The 26840-nt window shown below is 36.1% G+C and overlaps 1 protein-coding gene and 1 pseudogene across 1 annotated transcript in view; one reads left to right on the top strand and one right to left on the bottom strand.

Annotated features, from left to right (window-relative positions):
• The window catches only part of EYS (EGF-like photoreceptor maintenance factor), a 1514868-nt gene that overhangs the window by 422017 nt on the left and 1066011 nt on the right, over nucleotides 1-26840 (bottom strand). The window contains exon 28 of the mRNA XM_077903501.1: nucleotides 2582-2811. Within this exon, the coding sequence (XP_077759627.1) occupies nucleotides 2582-2811 (230 nt within the window). The remainder of the gene's footprint in view (nucleotides 1-2581; nucleotides 2812-26840) is intronic.
• LOC144316840 (proline-rich protein 3 pseudogene) lies at nucleotides 18059-20014 on the top strand (annotated as a pseudogene).

The following is a 26840-nucleotide window of genomic DNA, read 5'->3' as shown; positions in this document are numbered from 1 at the left end:
AGGGAGAGAAAGGAGAGATATAAATGGATTAATTGATTGATCTGGGTAGTGTTTATCTAAATAAAGATTTTTACGCAGGTAGGTGAAACACTAAAACTGGCATACAATACTGCTTACTGAAATCCACACTTAGAAATTGTGGCATCTGGCCAATATAGATAATTCTATAAAAAGTCTCATTGTGGTACCAGATTCCTGAATCACAGGCCTTAGGCACCAGTCTTCTTCTGTCAATGTATTGTAAGATGCATACCATTATGAATTATATTTGGAGCATTAGATTGAAAACACAAACCCACTCTTTGCTTTCTTCATGACTGAAAGAAGAGAGGTACTTAATTCGAGGTGATAAATGATTAAAAATAAATATAATTTTACATTTAGAGCATATGACACTGCATTCTAAAAATTATACTGAAATATTTCCCAAAAAAGGAAGCAAGAACAATAATAAAATCACAGATAATACTATAATAACTGATAATTTAAATAGTTCTATTGCATGAATTTTGTATCACACAACCGCAGATATTACCGACTTAAGATTTCTTTAAAAAAATCTCTAATTGGTAATATTTAGTCACAGTTTCTGATTATTTTGTACTTAGAAATAAATATTCTATAGTGGATTACCTACTTTTTGCAACAAATATCATCCAATTATTAGTTGTTGGGTTTTTTTTTAAAGATTTTGTTTATTTATCCATGAGAGACACAGAGAGATGCAGAGAGAGGCAGACACACAGGCAGAGGGAGAAGCAGGCTCCATGCAGGGAGCCTGACATGGGACTCAATCCCAGGTCTCCAGGATCAGGCCCTGGGCTGAAGGCGGTGCTAAACCGCTGAGCCACCCAGGCTGCCCCAATTATTAATTTTTAAAATATTGTAAATTCAACAGGAAAAACATTAAAATGTAGAAGGTAGAAAGTGATTAATAGTGCTGAAAAAAATATTCTCAAAAACAAATATAGAATAGAGTTTTTGAATTCTTTTCTTGAGGTCAATCTCCTATATTCTGCTACCCTAAATACCAAATACAATGAAACCTCAGCTAAGCCTTGTGTTTAATTCCAAATAAGCCTGGATTTCTCTCTTTCTGCAGGAAAGTGTAGGTCTGTGCATCTAGCGTTAAAGCTACTCAGTAAGGAGTTGAAGGAGGGAGAACTGGGGATTCAGTAGGAGAGAGAAGGATTATGGCTGGAGGGTCCTTTGTAGTCTAAAATGTATGACTAACCAGGAGATATAGCCAATAACTAAGGACTCCTCATTTTGTAACATCAATTTCACTATCATTAGTAAATGTGCATTAAAAAAAACATTAAGAATCAAAGAATAGTTTAAGAAAGGTAAGAACGGTATTTTTCTAAAACTCTACTTAGCATGAAATTAAAAAGAGAAAAATCCCTCTCAGAGTTTTAAATGGCTAACTGTGGATCTCAAAGAGCTTTATAATCCAAATTATGTCCCTAGAACTCTACTTACAGAATGTAATATAAATGGTCTCCCACTGTAGCAGAACGCAAGTCTATTTTGCAGACATATGAAACATTCACTAAAAAAAAAAATCAAGCAATAATGAAGTGTCTTCAAAAGCATTTTACAGTTAAAAAATAGACTTTAAGGACACATAATATTTATATAATGAGCAGGAAAATAGGCCATATTTACATTTCTGTGCCTTCGACTATATTTACTTGCTTACTTGGCTGAATATTAACACATAGCAGTCATATGAGGGCATTTGTCAAGAAGAGCTGAATAGCATATTACGGATACCTATGAGTTTGCTTCCAGAGGTCCTACATTTTGGTATTAAAAAAAGGAAATATTTAACACAATCATGAATAAATAATGAAAGTCTCTGCCATCTGAATAATTATCCAATAGTAATCCCCATCCTCACCTACCCAATTTAGAATCAGTGATTAGTTTACATAGAAAACAATGTTACTTTTCAGCTTGTAGTGTAGGGACATGCATCATGACCTAATACCTTTGTAATCTGGCCAGAGCATTTCTAGTTCTAATCGCCCAACACTGCTTTAATTAACTGAGAGACTCTTAGGAGACCATTAAATGTTGACACTAGGGAAATTTTCTTTTGATTCATAAATAGCTTCATTAATACTAAAACCATATTTTTAAACATCAAAAAATAATGTACTCTTCTTACTAAAATAATTTGAATATGTGGATCTGCTTATAAAATACAAAAATGTTTTGGTTAATAATTAAGCAATAAACATAGTATAAAGTAGAACCTACTTGTTTCTATGGAGACAAAGGATGGACTACACCATAATTTTGTAAGAAACTACATAAGTAACACCATATTTCAATTTTGACTCTTAGGCTGTGTGACAACTGAAAATATATTTTGAATGACAATCCTAATGGAGAAAAAACAAATCTGAAGTTTGTTTCTACAATACTGAACAAAAGTGTTCTATCAGAATTCATTTTTAAATAAAATTATACAGATGCTTCCTGTTTGTGCTAGCATCTCTCAATGTGTACAATAAGGTTGCAATTCTTTTGTACACTCTGGAGAAGTTTTTAATAATAAATGAAGATCGATTACCTTGTTCACAGAAACGGCCAGTAAAATGTAGTGGACAGTCACACTGGTATGAGAATATACCACTGGAGGGTAAAACAGGATGGCAAGTGCCTCCATTGTGACACATATCTTCCTGGCACATGGATGGTGCTACAAGAGGGGAGCCAAGGGAGGTCCAAATGGAGTCAACCCCTTCTGTTACACCAGAAGGAGCAACAGAGGACAGTGTAGACAGAGTAGAATCCTGGGATCTAGATTTATAAAAAGAGCAGAAAACACAACATAAGTAAAAGTGCATGAACTTAAACCAAAATAACAGAAACTTTGATTTAAAATAAGATGAAATAAAAATAATAAACATCTGTGGTTTAACTGAGGGCAAATGGAATAATCATGTTTGTTTTTCAGTTGTGGGACTTATAAATGTTAAAAATGTCTAAGCTATAGAATGTGACCCTAGGTGGATCACAGAACTGTAGTCAATCTATGCAGTTCCGAGAAGCTAAATTAATTTCTTCTAAGTAGTAAAAACCTGGATGTATCAATCTCAAAAAGCCTAAGAGTCAGTTCTCTTATGTAAAAGAATTAGAATTTGGCTAAACATAGTTCTACTTTGGTATATTAACTCTCATGAACTGAAGATCAAGAAATTAGGCCATGTTATATGTTAGTGATAAAACTGCTTTCACTTGAATTATTCTGAAAATTACCAAAGGAGTACCTTACAAATGCCTGTGATTCTTCATTTTTTCCACAAATTTTCTACCAGCTATTTTTTCTTCTTTAATAATCATACAACAACAACAAAAAACCCCTTTTGAATTAAGATGAAGTTCCTTACTTTTACATTCAAAGCCTCTTGATAATAAATTTCTTTTTTGCTTTCCGGCCTATTTTATTATCATGATTCCTAATAAACACCTTAACTTCTCTCATAGCCAATGAGAGAACTTCCTGAATTTTGGTAGTTTGAAGTAACTTCTCTGCACTGTTATTCTTCTCTTCTTATTTAAATTTCACCTAAAGTGCCAAATCAAGATCTATATTATTTCCCCCATATAGCCTTCTTCATTGCTCCTGGCTCACCAAGATACAATTGATACTTCTTTCATCTCTAAAATTCCACATGTCTGTACCAGTGCTAGAATATTTTCCACTGGCTTGGAATACGTTTTTTAAAGATTTTATTTACTTGAGAGAGAGAGAGAGTGAGTGAGCGAGAAAGAGAATGTGAGCAGGGGAGAGAGCAGGGGGAGAAGCAGGCTCCCCGCTGAGCAGGGTGCCCGATGCGGGGCTTAATCCCAGGATTTAAGGATCATGACCTGAGTTGAAGGCAGACACCCGGCCAACAAGCACCCCAGAATATATTTTTTATGTTATGTAGAGCTACTTCAGCCAGGCTGAACACTGGTCAGTTTTTCTACCTTTCCTCCATAAATAAATTCCTGATTTTGGCAGAATTCCTTATTCATAGCAAACATTCTAGAAATATTTGTTGAATTAATGTCTTCAGAGTATTCCTGAGTGTTTCACACTGTTTGGAAGCAGTGCTTTTGGAATTTTCATTTAAAACAATCATTAAGAGAATTATCCTTTTAATGTAAAAAAATCTTGCTGTGATACAAATAATCAACAAATTAACTATCTGAGAAATTTTTATTTTGTACATTATCATAAAGATAAAACCATAGCAAAAGAAGTCAGTTGAAGATATCCTCTGACTGATATTTAGAGACTTAGTTATTTTTGTGTCTCCTATACATACCCGTATCAATTTATTGGAATAAAAAAAAGCTGAAGAAATTGAGATAATTTATGAAAACACTTTACCAAAATAATTTTAATGTGCAGGTCAGTTCTTTTGCAATCCTTCTGCAACCTGAAATTCTTATTTATAGTGTTTATCACAGGTTGTAGCCATATATTTACATTTATGATTAAGCTAAACTGTCTTCTCTCTTCTTGAATGCAATCTCCCTGAAAAATGGACAGGTCATCTCTGCTCTTTTCTTCATTTTATCCCTAACTATAATGCTTATCCCCACATAGGCTCTCCAAGAAATATTTTATAAACTAATTTGAACATTTTTTGTAAACATGCAGTGTACCACAGTACTAACAAGAATAATAGCAAGTGAAAATAATTTTATCTTTGGGGTCAACTTCATAACTCCATTACACAGCTCTTTAGCTTTGTAAATAATATAAATTCTAACACTTTTGATGCAATCTTATAATCAATTTTCTCGGATTTCATTCTATTAGATTAGCATAGTTCTTCCCGTTTGCACTCATAATATAAGTTTGTCCCTTTAAATTAACTTCCATCAAGCACCGCTAATTTGAAGTTCATGGGATTTATTACTCAGTATTTCATATTCTAATTTAATTTTTAGTTTTATTGTTTCTGAATGACTTCACCATTTTGTCTATCTCATACTATGGACTTCATGAACTGCAGTCAATCATCTCTTTCAGGAATAAATTAGACTGAATTAAATGTCACCACTTCTTTCTCCCATAGTAGCTGCTAAGGGAGCCTATGTCTCACCTGTAAAAGTCAATATGTTGCACATTTCAGCTGAGAACTAATTTTATAAAAATAATAATTATTAATTGATCCATCAATTAAAACATCAGTGTCATAAATCAAATTTTGAAAACAGCATTAATATGATATACTGTTATTAAGGTCAAATTTTGTATCTGATATATTAAATATTAATAGTCCTTGACTTTCAGTATTTTTCTTTTCTTAAATTATAAATTATGTCATTACTTATTTTATTGACTTTTTAAAGATTATTTATTTGAGAGAAAGAGAGAGGGACAGAGAGAGAGAGAGCATACACACAAGCAGGGGGGAGGGGCAGAGGGAGAAGCAGACTCCCCACTGACCAGGAAGCTTTATGTGGGGCTCCATCCCAGGACCCCAGGGATCATGACCTGAGCCAAAGTTATCTGTCTTTGTTTAACTGACAGAGCCATTCAGGTGCTCCATTACTTACCTATTTTAAAATTAAAATAAGTTTTACTCAATTTTTTATATATTTAAAAAGAAACCATTTCTTCTGATAACATTTTAACTTAATTTTACATAAAAGGTTAAAAATATCAAGTAAATGTGGACATTTATTAGACTCAGTTAGATGATGGTCATATTGATATGATCAGCAATTTAAAAAAGGAGCATTATAGCTGTAATTAGTTTAGTTATATAAACTTATGAATGTATGGGAGCTTAGAAATAAATAAAAATTCAGGGTTTTCAAAATTGTTTTTTAAATTAACAATATTTTAAAACTTCATGGCCTTTCTTATGTAAATACTGATTTACTATCTGTCTAAAATAGTAAGTGTAAAAATTCTGCTTGATTATCTCTTGGGTATCTTTGGACAAAGGTATAGTGATGAAACCAGTCATTGCTAAAACAAGTAGTAATCTCTAATCTCTAATGACCTTTTTCTGAATGAATTAATGATTGAATAATATGCTAATTTTACTCAAAATCAAGCCTGACTCTTAGAGAAAGGCACCTTGATATAACAGTGATTGCAAATCACATTGTGGGAGCTCTAGGTGGAACAAGAAAGGAGGACACTCTACTTGTCTCATTCCTGCCATTCTCTCATTTCCAGAAAGGTCTACAGAATTATTTGCATGCCAAGCAGCAAGCAGTTCATATTGCTTTAGCCTGAGGGATTTTGCTTGTCAGCTGACTTTATCGCTGCTCAGCAGACATTTGTCTAGTTTCCATTTCTTAGAAGAAGGAATGGACTCACAAATATGAACCCTGGAAGCCCTGCTTTGTAAGCAGAAAAACATAACTTTAGATTATGATGAATTATTAAAAGGAAAGAAACTCAGCTGGAGGAATCTTAAGTTTGTGGCTTTTAACTGTATGTAGGGGGAAGCAAAGCTTCAAAAATTGTAATTAGATTTTTTAAAGCAGTAAAATAAATATAATATAATGTAGGCAATAAAAGACAAAAACATACTTGATGTAGAAATGATATGTATAAAAATTGAGAATAGTAGTGTAAACATACATATTACATTCTACTTCATCTTTTCACCTACTTGAATACGCTAATCTTCTCTTTACTTTTTCACCTAAAAATAATTCCTAGCAGGCTGCCCTATCAGTAGGTGTAGTTCTTCATTTTCCTTTTAAAAGTTGTAGTGTTATATTGTTTGGTTAAACATCATTGATTCTATCAGTTTGGAATTAATATATTTAAGCTGTTTCAAGTTTTTTCCTTATTATCTGGGTCATACATTCTTTTTAATAGCTATATTGAGATATAGTTTATAAACACAGAGTATATCCATTTAAAGTGCAATATCCAATAAATTTTAGTAGATCTAGCTAGCAACCGTCCCCATTTATTAGCAGTCACTCCCACCACCTACCCTCAGCCTACATTCTTTATACATTTGCCTGTTTTGGACTTTTCATATAAATGGAATCATACTACATGATCTTTATGACTGGCTTTTTCACTTACCACAATGTTTTCAGGGTACACTATTGCTTCTGCATGTAATAAAACTTCATTGCTTTTTATCACTGATATGGATATACCACATTCTTTTATTCATTAGCTAATAGACACTTGAGCATGTTTAAATTTTGGTCTCTTTGAATAATGCAACTATGAACATTCATGTTCAAGCTTTTTTCTGGATGTATGTTTTCAATTTTCTTGGATATATACCTATGGGTAGAATTGTTGGATCATATATTTTATGTTTAACATTCTGAGCAACAGTTTAACTATTTTCCAAAGAGGCTGTACCATTTTACAATCCTGCTAGTAAAATATTAGAGTTCCAATTTCTCCACATCCTTGTTGGATCATACATTATTAAAAGTGTTATGTATTTTTAAATTTTTTGTGGATTTTGACAAATTTCCCTCAACATAATTGCTATAGTTCATGTAGTAGCAACTTATATTTATGCCTATAGTTTTATTACTGAATTTTAAATCTTTAATACTTACATAAAACCTATAACTTATGTTATTTCAATTTATATCTCTTTATTTATAAGTATAGTAAGTAGAATAATGATTCCCCCCAAATATATCCACATTCTAATCATTGAAAAGTATACATGTGTACGTTATAAGATTGCAGATGGAATTAGGATGCTAACTGGCTGGTTTTGTTTTAATTTTTAAAGATTTATCTATTTATTTGAGAGAGAGAGAGACAGGGAGGGGCAGAAAGAGAGACAGAAACAGAGAGAGAGAGAGAGAGAGAGTCCCAAGCAGATTCTGAATTGATTGTGGCCACTCAGGGCCTGATCCTAAAATCCTGAAATTAATGAAATTATGACCTGAGCTGAAACCAAGAGTTGGTGTTTAACTGACTGTGCCACCCAGGTGCCCCTAATTGGCTGGTTTTAGTAGAGATATTATCCTAGATGCATCCAGTTGGGCCCAATGTAATCACAAGTGGTCCTTAAAAGTATAAGTTGGTGGCAGAAGAAGAGTCAGGTTAAAATGATGTGATGTGAAAAAGACTCAACTGACTATTGATGGTTTTGAAGATGAAACAGGGTCACCAGCCAAGGGGTGGACAGCCTCTAAAAGCTGGATTCTCAACTCGAGCCACCAGAAAAAATACAGTCCTGCCAACACCTTGATTTTAGCCCAGTGACACTAATATCAAAATATCTGACTCCCACAACTGTTAAGAAAATAAATTTGTATTTTTAAATCCACTCAGTGTGTCATGATTTGTTACAATAATACAACTATTTTCATAGCGTTATTTTCCATTTATCTTGGCAAGTGTGAACTATCTGTTCATATCCTTTTAACATTTCATTAGTTATGTAGACGTTTTCTGGATATTTAAGTTCTTTGTATATTGAAGAAACTGGCTTTTTGTCATATGTAGTAATAATTTTTACAATTGTATGTTTTGAATTTGTTTTAGCATATTATGCTAAATAAATGAAGTTGTATTTAAAAGAAAAATGATTAAACCTTTCTTTTATAGTTACTAGAGTTGTGTGACTATTTACATGCTTAAAATATATTCCCTAGGGATCCCTGGGTGGCGCAGCGGTTTGGCGCCTGCCTTTGGCCCAGGGCGCGATCCTGGAGACGCGGGATCGAATCCCACGTCGGGCTCCCGGTGCATGGAGCCTGCTTCTCCCTCTGCCTGTGTCTCTGCCCCTCTCTCTCCCTTCTCTGGGACTATCATAAATAACTAAAAAAAAAAAAAAAAAAGTATATTCCCTATTTGTAGATTTTATTAAAACTTTACATGTTCGAAAGACTGCCATCTATGGAAAGACACACAACTGTACTATTTCTGGGGAGTTTCTTAGTGTTCAGGCCTTCAGTTCCCATGCAGGATAACTGACAACACCTCGTCATATTTTAGCAGTGGTGGCTAAACAGGAATAAACCCAGAGAAGAATGTAATTTCTCCTTTAACTCTCAAAATCATAAGAACATAATGATATCAAATAGAACTTTAAACATACAAAAACATGGCTTCAAAACTTTATTTAAGAGGTACTGGGTGGCTCAGTCGGTTAAACATCTGACCCTTGATTTCAGCTCAAGTCATTATCTCAGGGTTGTAAGATTAAGCCCCCTGTCGGGTCTGAGTTGGGCGTGGAGCCTGCTTCAGATTCTCTCTCTTTCTCTCTCCTCAACTCTCACTTCCTCTTAAAAAAAAAAAAAAAAACACTTATTTAAATTGTCAGCATTGTCTAATAGCTCTAAGATTCATATTGTCTTTAGTTTGATCTAATAATTTCAAAAATAATTAATCACGGCAAATTCTTCCTGAGAGCAAAACACAGAAAAAAGTGTTTGCTATTTAAAATGTATTTAACATAATTATATCGAAAGAGGAAATATGTAAAATTACTGTTAGTACAATATAAAATTCTCATTTACTGTTCAAGATAAAAATAAATATCAAAACAAAAAATTATACAAGAACCAATCTGAAAACAATAATCCCAAGTTTAACTCTTCTTTTTTTAGTATAACATTATTCAATAAAATGAGAATCATATCCTAATAACAAATGCAATAATATTTAACATTTTAAAACACAAGTGAATTAATTCACTATTGACATAATAGTGGGATTTTAAAAGATCTTGTTTTCACATTGTCACAATTTTTCTCACTAAAGGAATACATTTTCAGTCTCACAATTTTGTATTTTTTAGCTGTTCCATATTCATTGATAAGGTTCTTTAGATCACAGCATTCTCACGTAATGGATGTTCACAGCATTGCGGTGTGTTAGGCAGGACTTGTACTCCAGGGCATTCCAAGCTACTGTTTCTCTGTATTTAGGGTGGGTAATTTTGAAGACCTGTACTCTCATTGATAGATTCTGATTCTCCTTTCCCATGTCGGCCCTAGTGGAGGTTGTTCTGATTACAGAGAACACATAAGCTGTCGTGATCTTCCACTCGAGAGCCCAACGCTGGATGGGAATTAAATTATGCTTTAGGCCAATATGCCAAATCAGTAACTATCAGAAACCCTGGATTTCTTGCCTTTTCTTCCTTTCCTCATCTGAAATTCTAAACCTCTACCCCTCCCCTCTTTTTAAAAACTCATAAAATATCTTCTGTCAGTTCTACTATGATCATGTTTGTTTATCTCTGACTTTAGTTTGTTTTTCTTTAATCCATCCTTCTCACCATTCTTGTTCTTAGTATATTACCCTCATGCCAAAAATTATTCCAATTAAAATATATATTATTCTGTGATTTGGTCCCACCTTATTTTTCAGTTTTATCTGCCTCCAGGGCCTTAATATATGTTCAATATATGTTCTAACTACATCTTAGTGTATTTTTTTCAGTATTTCATGCTGCATGCCTTTCATATGCTAGGTTTCCCTAAAGTGCACTTTTACCTTAAAATATCCCTTTCTTCCTGTAAGACACAAAAGAACTTAAGTTCTAAACTTACTGTCTCTAAATTTCTTTTGGGATTCTCTGAGACATAATCAATTGTATCAATATTATACATATATCTAACTAAAGAAAGAATACCAAATATCTCTAATGCTACAAAAGGACACAAAGTGAAAGTACTTATTCATATCCTCCTCCAACCCAATACCACTTCATTCATAAGAGGCAACCACTGTATGTTCCATTTTGTGCAAATATATATCTAGATTATACGGACATATAATTTAATTTTCTTTATCAGTTTTTAAACAAGTGAATTTGAATTAAAAAGGAAAATGCTAGCTTCTGTAGTAGATATACCTTGAAATCTCAGTAGCTTAGCAACACAAAAGCTTACTTCTTGTTCATATAAAGTTCAATCACCATAGGTGGAAAGGAAAATTGTTTCCTGTAGTCATTCAGTGACTTTCAGAGTCTCAGGTGACATAGTCTTCACCGTTCTCACCATGTGGTTTCTGAGGTTACCTTGTGTGTCCACATGCACATATCTGAATAACTAACAAGGTAAGAAATGGAGGAAAGATGGAGCATGGAAAATCTTACTCCATTCCATTTCATTGGCCAAAACTTAGTCACGTGCCCAAATTCATTGCAAAAAAGGATGGGAAGTAATTTAGCATTGTGCTGAGGAAGGTAGGAAAATTAATTTGGTGAATCCAGCCAGCCTCTGTCATGGAAATCATGCTATAAATACTATCATTTAATGGAACTAAAGCAAAAGGGAATTTGCATGCTTTTCCTCTCACAAAATATCTTGGGGATAGTTTATGGTCATTACATGTAAAATAAAGCTCAGAAATTTTAATAAGGTAAGTTCTTAGTATAAATGTATTACAAAGGGCAGCCCGGGTAGCTCAGCGGTTTAGCGCCACCTTCAGCACAGGGTATGATCCTGGAGACCCGGTATCGAGTCCCATGTCAGGCTCCCTGCATGGAGCCTGCTTCTCCCTCTGCCTGTGTCTCTGCCTCTCTCTCACTCTCTCACTCTCTGTGCCTCTCATGAATAAATAAATAAAATCTTTAAAACATATATAAATGTATCACAAAGTATTTAATCATTTACCTACTGATATAAATTTATTCATATATTTTCAATATAATTTTTCAAATTATAAGTATGACAACAAATTCACTGTATAAATATCTATGAATATATCTGAAGAATAACTACCTAGAGGTAAAACTCATTGGGTGAAATAAGTATGCCAAATTTGTATTTTATTTTTTTCTTATAATTTTAAAAATATATTTTATTTATTTATTTATTTATTTATTTATTTATTTATTTATTTATTTATATTATAGAGAGACAGAGCACAAACAGGAGGAAGGGCAGAGAGAGAATCAGACTCCCTGCTGAGCAGAGAGCCTGACATGGGGCTCAATCCCAGGACCTTGAGATCATGACGTGAGCCAAAAGCAGACGCTTAACGAATTGAGCTACTCAGGCACCTCCTAAATTTGTATTTTACTATACAGTCCATAAAAGACTGTAGAAAAGTAAGCTCCTCCGATTGTTCTTGGTTACTAATTTCTCTAATGCCTCACCAAAATTGAATATCATATTCATTTAGTTGGTTATGTATCTTATGAATGAACATTATAAAAATTATAATCTCACTGTTTTATATCTATTTTGAATTATAATTTTATTTATTTATTTTTTAAAAGATTTATTTATTTATTTATGATAGACATAGAGAGAGAGAGAGAGAGAGAGAGAGAGGCAGAGACACAGGAGGAGGGAGAAGCAGGCTCCATGCGGGGTACCTGATATGGGACTCGATCCTGAGATCCAGGATCACGCCCTGGGCCAAAGGCAGGCGCTAAACTGCTGATCCACCCAGGGATCCCCCAAATTATAATTTTAAATTTAGCATTTGTCTTTTATACTTTATCTATGTTAAATCACTAGAATATATACTTTTCTCACCTTTTCAATTGGGTTATTTTTTTTACTTTAATTTTTAGGAGATATTTATATATGACAGATTTTGTCCTACTTTATGTCTTTTCAAATAAGACTTCCTCTTTTTTTCTGAGCATTTTGCATGTTTTCCATTTTCCTTCTTCTATTGTTCCTGTTGAAAATTAATTCATTACATGTAATTATCCTTCTAATGTAGGAAACTTGTCTTCCTTGGATACCTTTAAAAAGTTCATCATCAGGGATTTTTCTCTCTGTTTTGGTATTTTAATAATTAAAAACTTTTTCTCTACTTTAGCCTGTATTTTATGTCTGTCTTATAGTTGGAATGTTTTTTCAGCAGCTACATTACTCAAAATGGAAGTCATCATTTTTTTCTTTAATCTCCCAGAAACTTCTCAAAATACATGCCTATTAAAAGAACACTTTATTTTTTCAAAAGTAATATATATGAATGTAGCATGTGAATGTGTATGTGTGTATATATCTTTGTTTTTATAGTTTTCCATACATTATAAATGGGAATGGACTTAGATATGGGTGTACAGCTTGCAAGTTTTAGAAAGTGCTTAATATTATTTTGTATATATATATATAGAATACTTAATTGTTATTCTATGATTATCTCTCTTTTTAGGACTTAAAACCTTAAAGCAACTTCATTTATTTACTTACTTAGGTAATCAGTAATTCAATAGTTCTGACATATAGTAATTGCTAAGGATGTATTTTTCAACTTTATAAATTTTCTAAACCATAGATATATTTTGAGGTGTGTCATACAAAGAAACAAATCATTTTAAAATATGAAATCGAATGGATACTTAGGGAAATTAAACTCTATATCATGGATCCTTAAAGAAATCTACTAATTCACAATCTAATCCTTATATTATTTAGATTTTTGAGATCAAATTAAATTTTAAATGATATAAAAACAGCATTTTTGAAATTTTTGGTTATATTTAGATTTAGAAATCATTGAAGTTTGAGTACCTTTCTGCTATGGATAATAAACATAAATATGGAACATATTTAATAAGTGTTTTATGTCAAATGTAAACATGTATTATAATAATTACATTTCGTTTATGGAAAGATACTACTCTGGAATACTTCCAAATTGGCATGAAAACTTCCAGGAAAGAAGACTATTCCAAAATATCAGCCAGGATTAAAAAAGTATGATTACTTATTACCTGGAAAGTGTATCCAAATTAGAGACAGACAAATTAACAATCAAGGTGTCATGATTAAAATCACATACTTAGCTCTAGTCATAAGAATTTGTGCACTGGCAAAAATAAATGCAAATCTGTTTTCCAGTCTTACAAGGAGAGAGGAACTTTCTGATGTTCATATGAGCTCCAGAGTATTTCACAGAAATGATTCTTTTAAGGAATCTAGATCCAGACATTACCAGCCAGAATTTGAAAAACAAAAATGGTTCAAGAGAAAGGACATGTCAATCAATCTAGAATTCATTGCACATCATTCATTCACTTATTTATTCAACTTAAAAGGACTTATGGAGGGCTGCCTGGATGGCTCAGTTGGTTAAGCATCCAACTCTCGAGTTTGGTTCAAGTCTTGATCTCAAGGTTGTTAGATCGAGCTCTGCATCAGGTTCTGTGCTGGTTTGTAGAGGCTGCTTAAGAATCTCTCTCTCCTCTCCCTTTGCCCCTCTCTTTTGCTCGTACTCTTTTTCTCAAAAAAACAAAACTAAATTAAAATAAAAGGACTTATGGATGTCTCTCCATGCACCAAAACTCACTAATCAAGACAATATTCTGAGCAGTAGAACCTAGGCCCTCCTATTTATGAGCTTCTGTTTTGTGGGTTGAGAAAAAAAAAAATAGGCAATTGCAAGACTGCATAATGCACGGAGTGCCAACTGTAAACTGAGCACTACTCTAAATGTCTCAAATGTACTAACATAATTTAATTCTCACAATAATATAAAACCATGACTATTTTTATTTTCCTAAACTTACAGATGAGAAAATAGAGGTATACATCTGATAAACTTGCTCAATGTCATAAGGCAAATATATGGTGTAAATCAATTTGAACCCATATAGTTTGAACCCTGAATTAAAGCTTTTCAGAATTTTTATATTCCTGGCAGGGGACTAGAGGGGATGGATGGATATACTAATGACAGAATTGCGGATAGATGCTAGGATAAGAGAATAGAGCAAAAATTATATAGAAGACTTCTTCAAGAGGTTATGGCTGAGTCTTAAAAGACCAGAAGAAGCTGGCTAGAGAAGAAAGGTGGACAAATAAGTGTATGATGTGGGGAGGGGAGGAACCCTGTCAAAAGATGTTGCATGTCCAAAGACTCAAAAGAAAGAGAGAACATGTGAGGAGAATTGGAAATGGTTTGGCATGGAGAAGGCTATAGTGTGTGTGTGTGTGTGTGTGTGTGTGTGTGTGTACATACCAATAGGTGAGTCTTGGGAGACAGGCTGAGGCTGGATCATGGGAAGATTTGGTGACCATATTTAAAGGCAATGTGGAGACATGTAGGTTTTAAGCAGGAAATCAATCATCCTGCTTATTGGTAGAATTACCAATTCTACCATTCTGATTTTCATACAAAGAATAGCTTGTGAGGGAGAAGTAGCTGGAAGTAATTCAAATATTGCAGGAACAAAAATAATCAGATTGGAGCCTGAACTAAGAGAATGTTATTGGGGATATAGAGAAGTGAAAGCATTTGAGAGAAATTTGTTGTTGAGAGTTTAGTTATTCTATTATATTGCTGTCTTGGCATCCATTTTGAGGTCAAGCAGCCCATGAGGTCCCTGAACGACATTAGCCCTTCCCATGAGTGCATACCCTGGATTATAGCTGGTAGAATCAAAAGTAAACGTAAGTTCTTAATATTATTTCCCAACTGCGTTTGTGAAAAGCAGTCTCTCCTACCTCCCAATGACTTCCTGTGTGCCACTTGGATAAGATCCCCATGGCACTTACCAAAATCCTGTTCCTTTTGGTTTGAACTGACTAATCTGGCTTTGGCCCAGGAACCCCAAAGCACCCACCACAGACCCTAATACAGATATTTTCTCTAGGTCCTCTCTTTCTCTCTCTCTCTGCCTACTCCCTGCCTTGACTTCCTGTGTGGCTCCTCAAGGCATGCTGTGTACTTCCTCCAGGACCTATAAATAATAAACTTGTCTATTTCAACTCCGTTGCGGTCTTTTGTTGAATCACATTTAACATGTAGCGCTCTACTAACAAATGTTAATTTAACAAAGTCACATTTGATTTTCAAAAGGACTTTGTGATAATTTTCATACGTGAGGTGTGCATTAGTCAGGGCCTGTCAGAAAACGATGCAAACTCAGAAAGAGTATCATCTGAGTTTAATTAAGAGACTATTTTCAAGTTGGAAAAGCTTAAGAGAATCAACAAGTGACTGAGAAGTGTCTCTAGAATAGAATCTGTTACTGTCATTGAACCTGAATGGGCAAGCAAATGAAGTACTTTCTGCATTGTGGACAAAGATGTAAGTATAGAAGAAGGGCCACTTGATAAGAGCTGTGGTCTTGAAGAAAGGAATATAGCCACCCCAAATTTATATCCAGCTGTGATAATAGAGAATAGAGAATGTGATCTCTTCTTCTTTCTATTCCTTCAATGTCCTGCCTTCTCTCTGGCCAAGCACAGCTGAAAGTCAGAAGCGAAAGGGCTGTGGGTAATTGCAACCCATACATGTCAGCTTTCCAGAGTACCAAGAAGGGTGGAAAAAGATGGAGAGTAGGTCTGGAAGTGAAGCAGAGAATAGGTAGTTTAGGGAGAAAGGTAAAAAAGCGTAAGTGAATCTCAGATTTGGGAGCCATGCAGGAGATCAAGGCAGGGTTTAGGCAGATAGAGAGTGAGAGAGACAGACAGACTAACAGACAGGAGGACCTAGAACAAATGTCTTCACTCTCACTGATATCACTGGGTGATATCAAAGATATACATTCCATGCTGGGCACAAATTACCTCAATCTTGATCTAATGCAATGGTATCTTACATAAATTCCTAGTAGTACTTATCTCGTTTCTCCAGAACTGATTTTTTTTTTTTTTTTTTTTACTTAAAAAATACTTCTTTGGCCATTTGGGAGAAGAAACTTGAGCACAAGAACTTATATCACCACAATGCATGAGAAGTCAGTAAAATACATATTTTACAAATAAATGGTGATCAATTTCATTACATTCTTGCTCAGCTGGGTCACAAAACACAACCCTTGATATCCTCATTCACTGGTAGACAGCTAGCAGAACTGCAGGCAATGCAGCCAAGGGGATATAATCATTTCTCTAAAGAGATACCCATATAGTATTATATAAGGGGAATGTTTTAAGAGGTTTATTTTAACATACTAGGCCTAATACAATAAAGCCACAAATAGCTAAAGCAATGATAGAAAAAATGTTCATTTCAAAATTCAAAAGACTAAAGAAAGATATTAGACACAATACTTTTACTTTCAAAACATGACAGCTTACATTAAAAGGTAGTCATTGGTTTCCCATTACTGTGAAGAACCTGATAAATTAGTTTGGGAATGTTAAAGTAGGCACACAAAAAATTAAACTCGAATCCAAGTGTAAAATCATACTTAAAGTTCTAATGTATTACAGAGAATAAGCTCAGACACTCAGCACTCTATATCAATTTCCATTTAAATTCTAAGGAAGATCCAAATAGAGTTCTTTCTTTCATTAATTTTAGAAATGTTTTCTGTACTACTTTTTTCTTTACATAAACCTTGGAATAGAAAAGAATGTTAAGTTAGTTTGTAGACCAATCTTTTTCAAAAATACAGTAAGCGACCTCTAAGAAAATAAAAAAGTAAATCAAAAGGTGCTGAAGCATTAGATACTCACGGATATTAAAGCAGTACTGTTTATCTCATGTTGTTCTTAAACATTCAATATTATCTTAGTGAAGCAATGGATTTAACCTTGTCTGATATGGACATCTATTAATGGCTTGTCTTCGGGAAGTTAGGCAATTGGCTTTAATCGGCAATATCCTTAAGACAATAGAGAGAGTCTATGCACCATCACTTCTTACACATTCAAATGTGATGCCTAAAAACATTTATAATCTTTCAGCTTATCTCAGGAAAGGTAGATATGTTTAATCACTTTTTCAGTGGCTCAACTCCACAGTCTTTATGAATTTTAACATCATATTTCAGAGAATTACCAGGACTACTTAAGGTAAGAATAAATGGGCCTTTAAGAATTATTGTATAGCAGTGGTTAATAACCAATAATATACCAGGGTTGGATCTGACATCTAGACAGACAATCTTATTTAACTGAGTGTGTTAAAATATCTCAGGAATGCCAAGGAGGATTCACTCTGAAGGAGAACAATGTGGCACCAACACTGAGGCACAATGCAAGAAAAATTATAGAGAAATTTATCATAGTTGTTACTTCTTTTCTAGTCAAAAAGCTTTGGTGAAGTGGGTCAGAATGAAAGCCAAATAAAGTAAATCAGGACAAGGTTGAAATGGAAAAAGGTGCTATGACAACACAGAGAAGGAAGAAATGAAGACCATATCAAGAACTTAAGAAGGCGATTGCGGCAACCACAATGCCCAAACGAAAGAAGCAGAATCAGCAGCAGCCGCCGCCACCGCAACAGCCCCCGCTGCCAGAGCGGGGGGAGACTGGAGACGAGGAGGATGGGAGTCCCATTGGACCACCTAGCCTTCTGGGCCCTCCCCCCATGGCCAATGGAAAGCCTGGTGATCCCAAATCAGCCCCAAACTGGAATCCACCCACATGTCCACCATCAGTAGAATGGATAAATAAGTTGTTGTGTGTGCATGCAATGGGGTACTACACTGCAATGAAAATGAACGAACTCCTGCTACAGGCAACCTGGATGAATCTCACAAACACGGTGTTGAGCGAAAGGAGCCAGACAGAAAAGAATGCAGACTCTCTTCACAGAGGTCCTCCAGGATCAAGGGGACCAATGCTGAGCCTCCCACCTCCTCCCAGGGGCAGAGGCCCAATCCGGGGAGGCCTGGGCCCCAGGTGCGGCCCATATAGTCGTGGCTGGTGGGGGGCCAATACTGAACCTCCTTTTCCTGGACCAGGCCATGGGGGTCCTTCCAGAGGAGGCTTTCACAAAGAGCAGAGAAATCCCCGAAGGCTCAAAAGTTGGTCTCTTATCAAAAATACCTGTCCGCCCAAGGATGGCCCCCAAGTTATGGAAGACAAATCCAACCGCCCCGTCTGCCGACACTTTGCCAAAAAGGGCCACTGTCGATATGAGGACCTCTGTGCCTCCTACCACCCAGGCGTCAGTGGACCTCCTCTGTGAGACTGTGCCTTCCCATCCAGGCTGGAAGGAGCCCTCTGACCTAGCGGCCATATATTTCCCTGTGGCCCTGTGATGGCTACTGTGAGGCTGTTCCACCCACCACCCTCAGTCAGTGACCCCCTCCCCCATCTCTCACCTCCCCCATTTGGGGTCCAGAGTTTTGTTTCATCACTGGTGCCCAGCGTGTGGGCTTTCTTCCGATTCAGCCTCCAGAGACTCGCCTTCAGGACCCCACTTTTGCTCTCTTCAACTGCCTCCTGGATCCTCTTCCCCTTCGCCGATTGACTGCTGAACAGGAAACCTCTTTGGTGTTGTTTCTTGTGCATCTGTCTGTCCACCCAGCCCTCAGCACTGCCCTCGATTCCTAAGAGCCCTGGAGCAGTTTCCTGCCATTCCCTTCTTCTAGCTGCTTGTTTTAAGTCCTTTTTATGTGACGAACCCTACCCCCAAAGTTGCCAGTTGCTCTGTGAAACTCACCAGGTTGACCTGGGGTCAAGTACGGATGACTGGTGCAGAGTTATTCCCTGAAAGGCCACTCTCCCTGCTTTTGGATTTTGTAGATCCTGCGTCAGTAGCATGATCCCCACCACTCGTCTGTGATCACTGTGCTTTGTGAAACTGTGCATCCCCTCGTACATAGCCTTTCTCAGTGTCCGTGGCATCATTGTGACTTCCCAACACTAGAGTAAGTTTTTCTGCCAAAATGAGTGAGGCTCTTGATGCCCTCTAGATTTTCCACACCTCCCAACACGGGAGAATTGTGAAACTTTCTGCAAGACTGCCTCCCTGGTCTCCCTATTCTCCTGGTGTCGGTTTTTTTGGGTTTGACACAAGCCCATGAGATGTCCTCTAAAGCCTCTTACGGGCTATCCTATCTCCTCTCCAGCCCACTTTAGTTAGAGTACGTCATTGTGAGGCCACCAGCCCTTTCGTCTGAATTCTGTGAATCTCCACCTGGCCTACCCTTGGGTGGAACCTGGACGGTACTGTTGCCCTCGTCTAACCTTCTTCCCTACATCCTGGCACTGGTTGTTTTCTGTGAAAACGGCAATGAACAGGTTCGGTTTTGCACTGGCCCTGAGGAAATGGGTCAGGAGTTGTGCGGGCAAGAGGGAAGGATGAGAGCCGTTGGAGAACTGAGAATGAATTTTTTTTCTTTTTAACATTTTTTATATTAGTAATAAATGCAGTGAAAACAAAAACAAAAACAAACAAAAAAAAAAGAACTTAAGAAGGCTTCCCAGAGAGGTCAATTGATCTAAATTCTGAAGTACAGAGAAGAGATTTCCAAACAGCATACTAAAGAAACAGCACGTAGAAAAGTGTGAAATGTTTCCATTGTTGGTATAGTTGGAAAATTTTAGGATTATAGAGAATGGATGTGGAAGTCAATATAAACTGTTATGGGATTAGAGTTGGAATATTTTTAAGTGCTAGCTTTTCAACAGATGATTTAACAGGTGTTGATAAGTCCCAATTTCTCTGAAGAGCTTCAGATTAAAGCCTTACATGCAGGTCTGCAACTCCTTGTGGATATCTTACAGGTACCTGGGCTCCTCCCCTCTCTTTCCCCCAAACCTCTTCTTTCTAGCTCTCCCATAGGGCCCAAAGTCAAATTAGAAACTTGACCATAATCCTTCTCACACCCTTTTCCTCAGGCCACACATATATGCCATACCAGGATCTATTCATCAGTATGTACCTCTAGCCTAAGTCCTCTTTTTACTATCAACACTTCTTGCCTAGGTGACTGCAAAAACAATCCATTTGGCTTCCTTGCCTTCAGTCTTGATCCTGTCAATTTATTCACCACAATGCAATGAGAGTAATCATGTTAAAATGTGAACCGATCACATTACTCCCCTTAGCACATTCAGAGGCTCCCTGTTGCTCTCAGTACCAACTTTAATGTGATTACCACAGCTTTCAAAGCCATTGGCAAACTGGTTCTGCCTCCTGAGGAATCTCTCAGCTTTCAATTTGTTCTCTTGTGCTTTGTTCTACTTTCCCAGTTTATACTTCAATTCTTAACTTAGAATATGGTTCTTCTGGAAAATCTTGCCTGACACTCAAGTCCATTTTAGACATATATCTCATAAATTTATCCCCCTATACCTCATCAGAAGTCCAAGCTCATTATACAGTAAGAGCTTATTTATTTGTATACTTCCCCCACCTCAGAATCTAAATTGTAAGCTCAGGGATTTTATAAATTTCTTCCCTCCTCAATGTATCCCAGTGCTCTGAATAGTGATGACGTTCAGTGTTTGTGAAACAGGTGAACAAATGTGTAGGGTCTTGATCAGAAAGACATATTATGTTGGGAAGCCTGGACTTTATTCTGTAAGTCAATGCCTTTAACTATACATCAAGAAGTATTGAAATCCATAAGGTAAAGGGGTTTCCAAGAATATCAATATTCCTCAAAATCAATGAATGTATCATTTAAATAGTTTAATTAATAATTAATAATTATGTGGCTTAAGATAAAACATAATATTTCAATGAAATTTTCTTAGCACTCTGCTACTGGAATAAGGCAGATTATCTGTATTTGTTTACTCTTCTCAGCCTTTAATTGCACATTGCAGAAATTCTTAAGAAACTATGTTGTAGGTTTCAGCAGATTTTATGCTAAGTGAAATGATATCCTTACATATAAATGTTAAGGGCTTGAAAGTCACATTTGCTTTATAAGTAATAAGTAGACATTATATTCTACACATTGACTTTCTTATGAGAGCAGCTAGCAAAGTCTTGTCTTATTTATTGTATTGTGATATGATAGTTAGGGTTTTACGCCACTGCTGATGCCACAACCATCACTACAGATAATTTCACAGTCTTAAGTATTTCCTTAGGATTTCTGACCACTATGGTCTGCACTGAATGATCCCTCACATGACACCATGTATCCCAGGGGGACCACTGCAAAAGAGCTCAGAACCATCTGGGCTTCTTCCCAGTCTAAATGGAGTGGACATGAAGGCAACTTGTAAATTCAGGGGAGTAATCCCAAGGGGATGAACATTACCCAACAGGAGTAAAAGGCAGAGAAGGGGTCAGTGAGTACATTCATCTCTCTCCCCCAAAGACTGTTGTTATTATGTTCTGTATGAGTCATTTGTAAGACATCTCACATGGCTGAGCTGAGACTATTATATATTTTGGTCCCATTCCCATTTATCCTCATTCTTCTCTGCTTCATTTCCCCTTTCCTCTCATTCTGTATACTATACTCAATGTAAACTTTTAATTCAGATTCTGTTCTCTAGGGAATCTGGTACAAGAAAGCCAGATTTTAGAAATTAGTGACTTACCACAGTTTTCTCCCAGGAGGCCACTGTGCCTGTTTTCTCATTATTTAAAAAATATTATACTAAGCCATTATTTACAAAGATTTATGACATTTCACAGGTGTTAGTTTGGAAAACAGTCTTTGATGTCTGTATAGTTAAAATGTAGCAATACAGAAAAAAAGGCACATACTGTGTTCAGTCTCTATCACTATACCAGACACCCCAGTTTGCTTTTCTAGAGTCATTCTCCAGCTTGTTCTACTATGATTTATGTACAGGAAACTGCCCCATCTGACTACATAGATGGGGCTTCTATTCTTTATGGTTTTTTATTTCTTTGGCCCAACAGGAAACCCTAGCCGGTGTTTGGAGGGAAGCAGGAGGTTAGGGTAATATTTATCCCTAGCAGAGGTCATGTCAAGCTGGCTGAACCCTTTGATTGAAGTCACTGCTCCCACATATCTTCCCCTTCCCTGTCCCTTTGGGCCCAGGGGTAGTAACAGCTTGTCAGTTCTTGCCTGGGGTTTCTATACTGTCTCTATGGTTCCACCACACTCCACTAACCCCTGAATTATTGCCACCTAGTAAATAAAGCCTGCTTGAATTGTTGTAATGTGCTGTGCTATTGTAACTGTTTAGATCCTGACCGAAACATCTGTCAATACACTGCCTTTGAAGAAGTGACCTTGCAGAACTGATTGGAGATATGAGAATGTATGAAAATATATATAGGGAGTAAAAAGTAACAGAGCTGGAGACTGTTAGATTTAAGGGGAAGCTAATGTAAATGATGACTTGACCAAGACAGAAAACAAAGAATAAAAAAGCTAGAGTAAAACTTGGAGACGATTACATGGAAAATCAAGCAGAAAGTATTTAGGAAGATAAAGGAATGTGAAATGTTATGGAGAGATGGGAGGAACTGAGGTTTGAAACACATCCACTCATTTTTAGCATTTAAGCCATCACTTTTGACCATGATGACAGCAACTTCAATAGAGGTGGCTGAAGCAAAAACCAGCCAGTCATGGACTATATTGTGAGTAGGAGGTGTAGAAGTTAAGAGAAAAAGTGAGACCTACTCTTGCTAAACCCTAAAACTTAGAGGAAGAAAAAGGAGTTTCTGAAATGATTAGATGTTCAAATTCTCACTAGAAACTTCCTCAAGTGAAATGATGCCTATCCAGTCTATTAGTATCATCTTTTTTCCTTCTGTCTAGTTTTCTCTTTTTATTTTATTTTTAGTTAATATTTCTACTAAACAAATAAGAAAAATCCATTGTATATATGAGTTACTTAGCAAATTGTTTAGTGAAGAAAATGAATATTATACCGTATTCCTTTTACCTGTGCCTTTTAAAAATTACTTATGACATTTTGATTTGTTTCTAATTGAATTAAATTAACAATTTATATAGTAAAGATAAGTTATTGCTGTTTTAATTCAACTGTTTCACCTCAGAGAACATTGTCTCATCTATTTTAAGAGTTAATAGTATCACTTGAATAGCCAAGTGTGAGAGTAAAAAGTAGTTTACATATGTTTGTATGTACATATGGTGGTAGTATCTAGACTACCACCATACTATGGTCTGGATGTTTGTTTTCCCCCAAAATTCACATGTTGAAATGTTAACCCCAAAGTGGTGAGATTAGGAAAAAGGGCCCTTGAGAGGTAATTAGGACATGAGGGTAGAGCCCTCATGAATGGGCTTAGTGCCCTTACCAAAGAGACCCAATAGAGCTCCCTAGCTCCTTCCATCATATGATGACACAGTTAAAAGACCGCCATCCTGAACCAAGAATATTTCACTAACCAAACACCAAATCCGCCAGTTTCATGATTGTGAACTTCCTAACCACCAGAATTATGAGAAATAAATGTCTGTTGCTCATAAGCTACCTGGTCTGTGGTAGTTTTTTGTAACAGCCTGTATGGACTATGACAAGATTTTTACAGAAGACAATGGCATTTGAATCAGTATAATGAGTAAAGAAGATCTACCTTCACCAATGTAGCTGATGTCATCCAATCTTTTGGGGGCCCTAGTCAAACAAAAAGAGAAAAAGAGGGAATTCTCCTTCTTGAGCTGGCATATCCATCTTCTCCTCCTCTCAGACATTGGAGGTCCAGGTTCTTAGGTCTTCAGACTCCTGGACTTAAACCAGCAGCCCACCATTTCTCAGGCCTTGGGACATGAACTGAATTATCCTATTGGTTTTCCTGGTTCTCCAGCTTGCTGACAGCACGATTGTTCATATCGTATCATCCATAATGGCTTGAACCAATTTCCATAATATTCCTCCTTTTATATATCATACATATATATGTGTGTGTATATATATGATATCTGTGTGTGTATGTATGTATGTGTGTGTGTGTGTTTTTGTGTGTGTATGTATATCTCCTGTTGCTTCTGTTTCTCTGGAGAACTCTAATATACATAGCAAGGAAAGCTCATTCGCCTCCCATATAAACAGAAATTCATATTTTACACATTCCTATGTGTAACTATAAAGGGTATTGATTCTATAGTGGATATTCTTTTAATTTTTATCATATCAAATTTTGAGGATCACTTACTATAAACAGCATAGTCCAAAAATAGCTATCGTGAATATAACCTTTATATTCTCAATCTAAAAGTTTACATACATATCTACATACAGAATTTGAAATTATGCTCATTGTTACGTTAAATCCATGCAGTTTCTGCAAATAGATTTGTTGTTACAATCTTCCACTACAAATATTTAATTTGTCCTTCATAAATTTGGGATATACTGTGATTTAAATATTTCATGGCATTCGAAAACAAACAATTGAAAAGTGAAAATTAACTCATATTTAAATGTGTTTGCTTTTAGGACCTTTCTCATAAGACTGATTTCAGGCATAGAGCTAAGTACGTTCAACTCATTGGACACTTTGGTTCAGCCCAGTAGGGGCTCACAATGAACGGTTGTGTGGAAACCACTTATGCTGAGGAGCTAGTGCTTGATATTTCATTTAAGGGGCTCCTGTGGATTTGGCTCCAATTTCCTTTCATCCCCACTAGTTCTCTTTCTATTGCTAAGGTGCAAAGGAAAAAAAGACAAAGCAGCAGAAGAAAAGGGAAACCCTGCTTAACCGTACAAGCAGTTGCTGAGGTTCATCTGTCCTGTGGTCGAGTTATTAAGGAGCCTGCCTGTATGATGCCCATCTACAGAGACACGTATAGACATCAACAGCAATAGTAGTAGTCAGATTTGCCATTTTGAACTACCAAGCATGAAGGACTTAAAGAGAGCTAGGGGCATAACCTCCCATTTATGAGCTGAACAATAAATGTTGCCTTCGATGCATGTGCCCAGTAGGACCAAAGAGATCAAGATAATGAGAGCTATGCAAATAGCTACATTATGATGGGTAAGAAATAAATCTCTCTCAGCTGAAAATCCCAATTCTATTTCTCCCTCACTGGCTCTCCAGAACTTCAGTGTCATATCTTGTTGCTTGTAGGTTATGTCGTTTTTGATATCTTGACAACTCTCAAAATCTACTCCCTTTCAAAGAAGTCCACTTTTTTCTTTTAGCGCTAACTCATGGTTTTCATTCATTCAAATTGAAAAACTTTGAAATATCTTTGGCTTGTCTTTTTCCTTATTTCTTTCTATATTGTTTATTCTTTGCCATTTAAATTTAAATCCCGCTGAATTTAGACTACTAGAATAATTTCATAACGGTTCTCACAATCTTTAGTTTTCTTTCTGACCAATATAACAGAGCTTAGTAAATTTAATTTTTATAACAGGTGAAGAACTACCTCTGCTTCAAACACTCCGTGAGTATTCTTAATTTCCTATAGAGAATAAAGTGTCATAAAGTTCAAATAGCGAGATGTTGCTTTTAAAAGCACAAAATCTGTGCAGCCCGAGTGGCTCAGCGGTTTAGCACCTGCCTTTGGCCCAGAGCCTGATCCTGGAGACCTGGGATTGAGTCCCACATCAGGCTCCCTGCATGGAGCCTCTTCTCCCTCTGCCTGTGTCTCTGCCTCTCTCTCTCTCTGTTTCTCATGAATAAATAAATAAAATATTTTTTAAAAAAGCACAAAATCTGATTTTGAATCTGAAATCGGGTTTTATGCCCACAGATTGCCTTGGCTTTACATTCTGACTTGTATTTTCTCATTTTTCATATATAGATAATACTATACATAAGTTATATTTAATGACGTAAAATATAAACATACCCAGAAAGGTAACTGACACAAAACATTTTCTGTATTTTTCTCTGCTCTAAACAAAACATGTCTACTTTTCATGTTGTAACATGTCCCACATTCTGTCTCTGGGCTTTTGCTCTAGGGGTCCAGTTTTATTTATTTATTTTTAATTTTTATTTATTTATGATAGGCACACAGTGAGAGAAGCCAAGACACAGGCAGAGGGAGAAGCAGGCTCCATGTACCAGGAGCCCAACGTGGGACTCGATCCCCGGGTCTCCAGGATCGTGCCCTGGGCCAAAGGCAGGCGCCAAACCGCTGCGCCACCCAGGGATCCCTAGGGGTCCAGTTTTAACTAATAGTTTCCTTCTTATAAACTTCCATATGTCCATCCCTATTTTTCAAGATCTATCCATTCTCTGATGCTTTCAAAAATCCCAACCTGTGGGATGCCTAGGTGGCTCAGTGGTGGAGCATCTGCCTTCTGCTCAGGGCATTATCCTGGAGTCCTGGGATCAAGTCCCACAC

The sequence above is a fragment of the Canis aureus genome, chromosome 7 (assembly GCF_053574225.1).
Source record: "Canis aureus isolate CA01 chromosome 7, VMU_Caureus_v.1.0, whole genome shotgun sequence".
NCBI classification, from domain to species: domain Eukaryota; kingdom Metazoa; phylum Chordata; class Mammalia; order Carnivora; family Canidae; genus Canis; species Canis aureus.
This window is presented reverse-complemented; position numbering and strand designations above follow the sequence as displayed.